Genomic DNA, 12013 nt, shown 5'->3' on the forward strand with positions numbered 1-12013 from the left:
GCTGCTTTGTTGCCTGAGGGCCTGGACAGCTTGTTTTCATTGACAAAATTAATTTATTCTCAGCTTATCAGGACATATAGCTGGAGAATACAATCCATTTTCTCCTCTTTTTGCATCTCATGTGAACTTGGGTGATCCAGCAGGACAATGACCCAAAGCTCAGGAGCAAATCAATAGCAGAATGGCTTCAACAGAAGAAAATATACCTTTGTATGTGACTCAGTCAGAGTTCTGACCTTAAGCCTAATTAAACCTTGTCTACACCAGATGCGAGCGGCAAAACAAAAGCAAATAGAACCCAGTGATGCTGTCTACACTGTATGCGGCACGGCGTGATGCGACACACAAATTTCTGGCAGTAAACTGATGTCCCGTTCTATTTCTGACGTACTTCAAGCGCTCGTACAACTTCTGACATGAAGAACAAATAGATTTGCAATGGTCATGTGTTGCATCCAGTGTAGACAGCTTCAAGCTGTTGCGGCGCAACAACTGTCGCATATATATATATATATATATATCAAAATTCAAAATATATCAAAATATCATCCAGTGAGAATTTCAAATCATAAACACAGTGCATTACACCCATAGCACGCAATAGAAGATAGAAGTGCCTTTTGATAACTGCTCTTTAATTAATAAGTATGCAGAAGAGAAAAAGATTTCAAAGATTTCCCATATAGGCTGTGTAAACGTCCATAGCACTAGCTGGCATTTGATTTAAGTCCATCTGAAAATGGTGCCACCAGTCAATAAATATGCAAGTAGATAATCAGCCAGTCAATGCAGCAAGTAAACAAACAATCACAATAACAAGTTAAAGTTTACAGGAATAAGCATTAAGTGTACATTTTCTCTATATTTCACTGACAGTTTCAATATATATATATATATTTAATTTGGCTTTTTTACAGTCTTTTTTTCACATTCAGTGGTCTGTGATGTAAACCCATGACAATGCTGGCTCTTTGTTGTCTGTCTCATCGAGAAGAATCCGTATGTATTAACAAAGCAAGATACATAGCGGCGCAGAAAACATTAAAAAAATAAACGAGGCAATGCTGATGGACTTCTTCAACAATGCACAGCCTCTAACGTGATTAACTTAATTTAATGCACATAATAGAACACTACAGCAACGGTTTTGCAATAAGTTTTCATTTCTTTACAAGTATTTTTTTTTTTTAAAGGGGACCTATTATGCCCCTTTTCACAAGATGTAATATAAGTCTCTGGTGTCCCCAGAATGTACACAAATTCCAATCGGAAGTGAGCATTCCTATGCCCTACTCACTCCGAAGGGCTGAACATGACCATAAACTATTCAATTACTTCCTTGAAGTGACCATTGCATTTCCCTTCACCAACGGAACTGTGGAAGGGCCCTTTGTGAAGGGATGCAGTTTTTCACTTTCATTTTGAATGCTCCTACAAATGGCTCCCCCTTGACGAAGTAACCTTCAAGGGTGCAAAAACGCTGTTTGGAATTCACCCTGCGTATGAAGTTTCAGCTTAAAATACCCCACATGCTTCAGATTCTTCGGCAACAACAAAACTGGACAATGTCACACAGCCAAAATGTCAGAAATTGTCAGTAGCGGTGTTTAGCCTTACATGTTAGTCAGACAATGATGGAGAGACTGAGGACTTATAGAATGCAACTGGACGTTTCTGAATGGTTAGTGGATAAATGTATGTAGTTGTTGTAGAGTTAAGTTGATTCAACTCATCGACTAGCATGTACCATCATGTTAATCTAAAAATCGTTCAGAAACAACTTTTGTGCAAATCCAGCGTTGAACTGACCCTTGTTTGTGAAGCAGTCCAGCGTAAAATGATTTACGCAAATATATAATACTTTAATGATTTTCTTCGGCACATATCCTTCATAAATGAAATTCAACCATGGTGTCCTCAATGGCTCAGATGTCGGAAGTCTAAGGAGACTCTTATAATCGTTGGTACATCAAATAACAGAACATTTGCAGTGTTTTTAGGCACAGACATTATGTATCTCCAGCTGCTACAGTGAGGGTTCTCCAGCTGCTACTCAGGTCTATGCTAATAGGGCAGATCATCTCTAGTCATGGGCGGGGCTTCTGGAACCACTCGTTTGGAGAGACTATTTATAGTTTATTGGGATTATAAAAAAAGGAGTGGGCGGATTTTACCATTATATGCTGGTTGTTTACATGCACTGTGGACACATCTGTGTTCAAACACCTTATAAAAGTAAATTTTGCATAATAGGTCCCCTTTAAGCTTGAAAGCTTGAATCTGTGCTACCAAACGTACATGAATATAAAATATTTTTGCTTATTGTACAGTCAAACCAAGAAAAAACATCAACTTTAAAAAAAAAACAATCAGGCTTTACGAGTCTCTGTTGTTTCAGATTCGTGTCATAAGTGTATGTAGTTATATAATATATAGTACAGTCCATTTACTATATATTGTTTATACACTATATATACTCTATAGTGTATATAGTACAGTCCAACACTTGGCAATACCACAAAAAGGACTGAAACACTTAATCCATAGGTTCAGAAGTATGTTTAAGGCGATGAAATCCTACAGTCTTAAATTTCAAGAGAAACATTGATTGTTGTAAAGAGAGACATAAAAAGCATCTGTACAAGGCTGCAACACTGACCGACAAAGTGTAATAATTATTGAATAAGAACAGAATTGTAGACAATAACATCCAAATCCAATTAAGACACTGTAAAGTGAGCCCCTTTGTCCCTAAAAGGTTGTGTCGTTTAACATGACTCCGCCCTCACTCCTAGCCCAACCCTTTCCCCCGCCCACCTGGCGGAGGTGACTATGGTGCTAGAGTGTTGTTATCTGAGTCAGCTCAGAATTTGAGTTTCCTGTCCCTGGATTAGGTCGCGGCTCAGGGCTGACCAGGGGCAGCTCCACGCCTAGTCATGCGGGGTTACTGTTCCCATCCGCAGTCTTGCAGTTGTAGGCCACCTCACGCGCAATGTTGCGCATACGGCTCGACTGCTGCGCATCAAGGCCAAACGGGGAGGGGTGGCAGAACTCGCGGAAGCAGCGCTTGAAGTTTTCATCGAGAAACGCATAGAGGACGGGGTTAAGGCTGCTGTTGACGTAGCCCAGGGCGATGCAGAAGTGCATGAACACCACCGTCTGGACGCTGGCTAAGTTGAAGCCCAGTGACTGCGCCAGGGCCATGATCTGGATGGGCGTCCAACACACAACGAAAGCCGCGACTACCACCAGCACCATGCGCGTGATGCGCCGAAGGTTGCGATCTTTCTCCTTGGATCCCGATAGGATGCGAACGCTGCGGAGGCGCTTCACCATGAGGCTGTAGCACACACTGATGATCGCCACAGGAATCAGGAAGGAGAGAAGGAAAACACACGTCCCGAACACTGGGTCCCAGTAACTGCGAGGATCCGGGAGAACTAAAATGCACTCGATGCCTGAGAGGAAAGAAAAATATTAGTCACATTTAAGCCTTGAAACTTGAAGGTTTTAGACAGATAGACAGACAAGCTGATACATTCAAGTTAAAGAATTCATGAGTATATTTTCCTGAAATATCCAGTGCTATGTACTGCTCTGATGACCATTGACAAAAACAAACAAAAAACCTTTAGAAAACTAAAAGGTCTAAAACTGATAAGTAAATAATATTGAGTGCCACTCATTCGATAATATAGAGATTTTTACAGATTCAGCATGCCCTTTTCTGAAAATGTTTTTCACAGTTAATCATTTTCTCCCTGCCACTCCTCTTGACATTTTTGACAGCCTACATCTGAGAGCATTAAAAGCCTCTCCATTTCTGATATGTGTGAATCCGGACTTTCTGCCTGCTACATCAACACTCCCGTTAAAAATTTGTCACAAGTGACAAGAGAGGGTCTTTCATCCATCCATCCATCCATCCATCTGGTCTAAAGCTGCACCCTGACTACATTTGCACATAAGAGGCAACTGCAATTCGGTCCAGAGAACAGCGTCTTTCATAGTTAACCTTTTTTTTCTCCACTAAAATCAATCATTTTGCAGGATCATTTCTAAGGCATTTCAAAATTGCTTTGTATTCGTATCATCCAAAATCAATCACTCAAATCAGTAAAACAGCAGGATTTTGACAAGCACAGATCTCCTTGCATCTTCAAATACTTGTGGAAACAGACTGGAAAAATATGCTTGTAACCAGTTGGAATTAGTTATAATAAATAGAATTATAAGTAAAACATGCAACAGTTTGCAGTGCTTCTGAATTTCTTTGCTCCCACGGTCCACCAATAGGAAATATGCAATCATAATGAATCATTTGCCATGTTGACCAAGCAACTCGTTGTTCCAAGTCCGCTTGTTTGTCTGAAGACTATTTTGAGACGGAACAGCTTTGCTAAAAAGTTAAATAAAGATTTAACAGCTACACTGCTGGACATTTGTTTACAGACATTCGTCCACATCCCTCCAGCTCTGAATCTCTGTCATCCTCCCTCCCTCTGCTTCTGTCTGTCTTTCCCTGCAGTGTCAACGGCAGCAGAACGCAACTTGCATGAAGTGATGAATAAATAAATATGTTGCAGCCTGGCAGTAATGGAGAGGAGAGAGAGTGTTACGAAAGAAATCTGTCTGAACATTCTGCTGAGAGAAACACTGATCATCTGAACTGTACTGCGTGTCCAAAGAGTTTGAGCTATTTTCATCAAACTCTATACAGTAAAGCACACTGGCATTGTTAGAACCTATTTAAGAGCGCATCTGTCTTTCATCTCAGACCCCAAGGATCTGCGATTAATTCAGCTGTCAGCACCTTAAAAATTCTGTGATTATGTTTCGTGAACAAAGGTGCAGTGAGCTAAGCGGTGCAGCACGATATTTATTCTTTTTCTCACTCTTCCACGAGTGGTCTCTTACATCCAAAATGGAAAAGATGAAACTAATTAACTTTAATGCTTATAGTGACACTCAAAAAAAGAAGAAGAAGAGAAAAACAAACGCCACGCCATATTACAGTAATAAGTCAATAAGACTTGGAGAGAAATGTGCTGACATAAAAAAAATGAATTAGAATGTATTTAAAAAAAATGTGATAAACAAAAATAATAAGAATGTTATTACAATAATGTGATAAACAAATTTTGGCCCTAGAAAATGCTATAGTACATTTATTTTTTTTATACTCATATTTACTAATATAAATGTATATACTTATAGTTATAGTTATATTTATAGGCCTATATTATACTTATATTTCATATTATTTATACTAAAATTCAATTTTTTCAAGAAATTAGGCAAACATTTTTATTCAGTAAGCATTTTTGTTTCAAATAAATGCTCTTCTTATGAACTTTCAAAGAATCTTGGGGGAAAAAATCACGTTTTTCACAAAAATATTAAGCAGTGTTAAGCAACTATTTTCAACATTGATAATAATTATACTAAATGTTTCTTGAGCAGCAAATCCGCATACTAGAATGATTTCTGAAGGATCATGTGACTCTGAAGACTGGAGTAATGGCTTCTCTATTAAAATAGAAAATAATTTTTAAATTGTAATAATATCACTGTTTTTACTGCATTGACAAAAGAAAAAGCATAAGAGATTTAAATATAAGAAAGTCTAGGGCCAGTAATAAAAAAAATAACAAAATGTATATATACTGGATATAAAGCAAGTCTTTAACCTCTAATAAATTTAACCTCAGGCACAAATGCATGCATAGGTCCAAGTAGGATTAGATTTATAATTCATCTGTAATGTACATGCTTTGTCCTTTAATGTGTTAGTTTAGTGGTAATTACTTCCCTGAGAGGGAACTAGAGATCAGCAAAGGTTTTTTTACACAACACAATAAATCTAAATGGGCTTATCCATTTTTTTTTTAGATCTATTATGTTCTTGAATAATGGATGAGAAGAGGGTGTTGAGGAGATATCGAACAGACCCAGGACCTGGCCCAAGTGTCACACATCCACACAAATACAAATGAGTGGTCACGCACACACCTTCACTGATGGACACATAGTTAATAGGTCACAAATCAAAATGTAATTTATATACAACCTGGAAATTTTTTCCCCCATGAGATTCACTCTTACAAACTCAAAATGCATTTCAGACTGACAGGAATGCACACTCACGTTTAAGAAGAAAGGCAAGCTCAGCATGGTATTAAACCTGTTTCCCGCTAATACAATTAACCTAGCAAGGTACTTTCATGTTTTTTTTTTTTTTACTAAAAAGAAACCTCATTCAATTAGCAAATGCTATGATTATCAAGAGCTCAAAGCCACGGGGAGGAAAGGCTCTTCTGGGTCACCTGTGGTTCTGCTTTCTGAACAGTGTGCAGAGCAATTACTGTAACTTCAATGGAACCCATAACAGCAAACTGATTAACACTGAAATGCTCTGATGTGCTTTTTAAAGCCCATTAATAGTGCATGCATTATTGACAAACAAACCACCCCACACATAAACAGCCGTATTACGATTCCCCTGTAGGTCTAAGGTGTTATAATTTGTTATTCAGTGTATTAGTAGATGTGGTAGTAAAACGGCTGCTCCCGATTGAACGTTAAATAAATGAATTAATATTCACTGACTGGACTGTGAGTTACTGTCATCATTCCCATATTTTCTGCATTTGAAGGTATCTTTTACATTAAAGTCAACAGGAAACTTTACTTTTACACACACCAAAAAAAACCTATTAATCACACACTTTTTTTCTCATTAATTACGATTAAAAACTTTTTTTTTTTACATATTTTATAATGTAACAATGTCACAGTTAATCTCCAAATGATTGCAGAAACAACATAAAAACATGGCATATTTTTATGAGTGAAGGCCAATATCATTGATACTAATACAGCTAACTGATATCTTAATGACATTTTTTAATTATAGCCATTCAACATTACACTGTAATTAAAAGCTATATATATTTTCTTAACATTTATTAGGCTTCAAACAATATAACAACTTTTAATTTAAGTCAACTTAAAACAATCCTCACATAAACATATAATAAACGTAATATTTACCTGTGCCCTTTCTACCAGTCTAATACATATACAGAAATTTAATAAAGATATGCATAAACTATCAATTAAATCTAGATTAATCCTTATTAAAGCTACAAAAGTTATTTAGTCAAGTCCAATGAGTAATTTCCTCAGTTAACTTTGTTCTTTGATTTACATTAATGACAGACCATATTAGTGACTGCTGTCACTGGATCTGACGCTGCTGCACATGACACGGATCTCACACGCGTCTCATTCTCACAACTCTTTACATTCATTTAAGACTTTGTTTAACTTATTTAAGACTGCTCATATGAGGACACTCGACAAAAAGTTTGTTGTTTGTTCAAGCACGAAAAAGAGAACTCGATTTTGGTTTGCTGTCTATGCACACAATACTGATGCGCGTCTTAATAAATCACAAATTAAATTTAGTAGTCAAATTTAATTTTATCAATAGTTTAATCAATAGTTTATAAATGTAATCAATAGTTTAATCAATAGTTTACAAATTTAATCAATAGTTAATAAAAGAAAACAAAAAAAGTAAATAGGGTCATAACGGTACACACACACACACACTCACCGTTGTCATCTTCCACGTCTCCAAGTACCATAGCCGGGACCCCTATGGCTGAAGCCAAGACCCACACACAAATATTGACCACTTTGGCCTTGTGGGGCGTCCGCATGTCCAGGGCTTTCACCGGGTGGCACACGGCCACGTATCGATCCATGCTCATCACGGTCAAGGTGAACACACTAGTGAACATGTTATAGTAGTCGATGGAGACGACTGCCTTGCACAGGGCATTGCCAAAGGGCCAGAAACCAAGGAACACATCTGTGCCCTGGAAGGGAAGCGTAGCCAGAACCAGCGCATCGGCCAGTGCCAGGTTGAAGATATAGATGTTGGTAGCTGTCTTCATCTTGGTATATCTGGGAAAGTGACAGAGAAAGAGACAATAAAAATAAAAAGAGAATGAAAATATGAATCAGGATGAACAGCTAAACACATTTATCCTGACAAAAAGCAGTCTGTGTTTGCAAGGAAACAGATCAGTTGTCGCTCCCCTGGGCCCTCCGCAACAATGGCATTAAAATGACATTTCACATCACAGCTTTACTTTTTAATGTGTTGTCAGCAATGTCTTGTTTTATTTGATAGCTACAACCTGTGATCCCCACTGTGTCAATGCTCCAAGATTCAGAAACAATTACAAATATTGGAATCAGAATCAGAAAGAGCTTTATTGCCAAGTCTGCTTGCACACACAAGGAATTTTCTTGGTAAATATGAGCAAAGCACTGCCATGACAATGCATTAAAAGCATGAATTATTGGGTTGGCAGCTGTTTTATGATGTTTGAGAAAGGTAGATAACAGTCGCTGTGCTGTACCAATAATCACATCATTCACAACGGCTCCACATTCACTCTAACAAATGTTTTGACATTGTTGAAATTAAAATTAAAAGCATATTATATCATATAAAAATTAATAATAAATAAATAAACAAATCATTATTCAATGAACACATGATAGTATTACTCATACTATGTAACCAATTTGTATATAAATATGTACATTTATTTTAATGTGTGCCTTGTATTGTGAAAAGAGCTACATGCAAATAAAATTGACTTGACATTTATTATTTAAATTATAATAATTAAAAACACTTTTTCTAAAAAAAATAATTAGTCACTTATATTAAGATGAAACTGCAGCACCAATGTTTTGCAATATGAAGTGATCCTCAAATTCTCTGCCTGGTGGTTTTGTTCCTCTTTAACCCTCATGTGGTGTTCAAAACCCTATAACACCTGTGGTGTTCCCGGTCAAAAATGACCGGCCTATAAAAAATAGCTTATAAGTCACTCATTATCCCATATTTTCACCCAATCTTGGATTCAATCTTTTTGTCAACTTGTTCTCTTTCAATTAGGACTGGTTTTATATTTCTGTTTGCATCTGATTAATCGGGGGCCTCATTTGTCTGAGAGTAGGCATCTCATTTTTTTAGTAAAAAACAAATCATTTATGAGTAAATTTGGAAATATGAAAAAAAGAAAGAAAAAAAATGGCTACTGTTGATCACACTAGTCTACTCTAATGTTTCACCAGGAATTTTGTTTTGAAACTTTTGTTTTGTAAAAAATATGGCACATAGTCACACTTGTGGTGTTCCCGGTCAAAAATGACCGGCCTATAAAAAATAGCTTATAAATCACTCATTATACCATATTTTCACCCAATCTTGGATTCAATCTTTTTGTCAACTTGTTCTCTTTCAATTAGGACTGGTTTTATATTTCTGTTTGCATCTGATTAATCGTGGGCCTCATTTGTCTGAGAGTAGGCATCTCATTTTTTGAGTAAAAAACAAATAATTTATGAGTAAATTTGGAAATATGAAAAGTAAATATGAAAAAAATGGCTACTGTTAATCACACTAGTCTACTCTAATGTTTCACAAGAAATTTGGTTTTGAAACTTTTGTTTTGTAAAAAATATGGCACATAGTCACACTTGTGGTGTTCCCGGTCAAAAATGACCGGCCTATAAAAAATAGTTTATAAATCACTCATAATACCATATTTTCACCCAATCTTGGATTCAATCTTTTTGTCAACTTGTTCTCTTTCAATTAGGACTGGTTTTATATTTCTGTTTGCATCTGATTAGTCGTGGGCCTCATTTATCTGAGAGTAGGCATGGTCAAAAATGGTCACAATGGCCGACCATTGAAAGTGAATGGGAGAGACTGAAAATAACAGAACAATTTAGTTTTCAGGAGCATGTTCATTATTTTCATGTACACATATGAGCATGTGTGCTTGCAAACATCGAGCCCTTGGACCTGTGCATGTTTCGATACATTTATACACACGCTACCCAGACACACACGTTAAAACACACAAACTTTTTTAAATATTACACACATTCTTTTCCACAGAGAGAAATTTGATCCTACCCTAACCTGCATCTAATATACATTTATCCATCTGATATTACCACACACACACACACACACACACACACACACACAGGCCGTGATCAGATTTTTGACTCAGAAACTAGTGAGGAGGAGGAAATTCAGGATGCATCTTGCAGTGAAGATGTTTCTGAAGAGGAAGGCACCACTGAATCGGCTACGGAGCTTGAAACAACTGATGAGGAGCAGTCTTCCAGTGATGAGGGCCCAGCTGAGGTTACCGTTTCATTCTGGTCAAAAGATGGAACTTTGTCCTGGCCTTCATCCCCACCTATGAGGCAAGGCAGGTTTTCTTCTGAAGGCCTTCCTCTTCAGAAACATCTTCACTGCAAGATGCATCCTGCATGTCCTCCTCCTCACTAGTTTCTGAGTCAAAAATCTGATGAATAACATCATGTGCAGAGAGCTGTTTTGCATTGTGCTGCCACAAATGAATGACAAGCAAGGTGCTGTGAGGCATTTTATATATGCCTGTGCTATCACATGATGTATATTTGTAAATATTGTCTAGTTCTGTGTGAGAACCTCACAGTTCCAAAACAAAATGTCATAATATTTTGTCTGAAAGCTGTGATGAAACAAGACCATGAAAGAAAGATTCTTTTGAAGCCGGGTCACTGCAGTCATGGCCAGTTTGTGTGTGTGTGTGTGTGTGTGTGGTAATGTCAGATGGATAAATGTATACTAGATGCAGGTTAGGGTAGGATCAAATTTCTCTCTGTGGAAAATAATGTGTGTAATACTCAAAAAAGTTTGTGTGTTTTAACGTGTGTGTGTCTGGGTAGCGTGTGTATAAATGTATCGATACATGCACAGGTCCAAGGGCTCGATGTTTGCAAGCACACATGCTCATATGTGTACATGAAAATAATGAACATGCTCCTGAAAACTAAATTGTTCTGTTATTTTCAGTCTCTCCCATTCACTTTCAATGGTCGGCCATTGTGACCATTTTTGACCATGCCTACTCTCAGATAAATGAGGCCCACGATTAATCAGATGCAAACAGAAATATAAAACCAGTCCTAATTGAAAGAGAACAAGTTGACAAAAAGATTGAATCCAAGATTGGGTGAAAATATGGTATTATGAGTGATTTATAAACTATTTTTTGTAGGCCGGTCATTTTTGACCGGGAACACCACAAGTGTGACTATGTGCCATATTTTTTACAAAACAAAAGTTTCAAAACAAAATTCCTTGTGAAACATTAGAGTAGACTAGTGTGATTAACAGTAGCCATTTTTTTCATATTTTCTTTTCATATTTCCAAATTTACTCATAAATTATTTGTTTTTTACTCAAAAAATGAGATGCCTACTCTCAGACAAATGAGGCCCACGATTAATCAGATGCAAACAGAAATATAAAACCAGTCCTAATTGAAAGAGAACAAGTTGACAAAAAGATTGAATCCAAGATTGGGTGAAAATATGGTATAATGAGTGATTTATAAGCTATTTTTTATAGGCCGGTCATTTTTGACCGGGAACACCACAAGTGTGACTATGTGCCATATTTTTTACAAAACAAAAGTTTCAAAACAAAATTCCTGGTGAAACATTAGAGTAGACTAGTGTAATCAACAGTAGCCATTTTTTTCATTTTTTTTTTTCATATTTCCAAATTTACTCATAAATTATTTGTTTTTTACTCAAAAAATGAGATGCCTACTTTCAGACAAATGAGGCCCACGATTAATCAGATGCAAACAGAAATATAAAACCAGTCCTAATTGAAAGAGAAGAAGTTGACAAAAAGATTGAATCCAAGATTGGGTGAAAATATGGTATAATGAGTGACTTATAAGCTATTTTTTATAGGCCGGTCATTTTTGACCGGGAACACCACAAGTGTAACAAGGTAACAAAACTCCCACAAAAAAATAAGAAAATTTTCAAAAAAACCCTGAGATTTAGTTAAACCGTTTGGGAACAAAGTCACTAAGTTTCAGTCCAAAGCGATAACATCAACTAGTAT

General features: G+C 36.8%; 1 protein-coding gene across 1 annotated transcript in view; it reads right to left on the bottom strand.

Moving 5' to 3' along the window:
* Nucleotides 1-2255: 2255 nt before the first annotated feature.
* Nucleotides 2256-12013, bottom strand: part of oprl1 (opiate receptor-like 1) — a 46610-nt gene continuing 36852 nt past the window's right edge. The window contains exons 3-4 of the mRNA XM_056249997.1: nt 7622-7974; nt 2256-3458 (exon numbers count right to left, since the gene is read on the bottom strand). Of these exons, the coding sequence (XP_056105972.1) occupies nt 2935-3458; nt 7622-7974 (877 nt within the window). The 3' untranslated portion in view covers nt 2256-2934. The remainder of the gene's footprint in view (nt 3459-7621; nt 7975-12013) is intronic.

This window comes from Rhinichthys klamathensis, unplaced genomic scaffold (genome assembly GCF_029890125.1).
Source record: "Rhinichthys klamathensis goyatoka isolate OS25496 unplaced genomic scaffold, OSU_Roscu_1.1 h1tg000066l_1, whole genome shotgun sequence".
NCBI classification, from domain to species: Eukaryota; Metazoa; Chordata; class Actinopteri; order Cypriniformes; family Leuciscidae; genus Rhinichthys; species Rhinichthys klamathensis.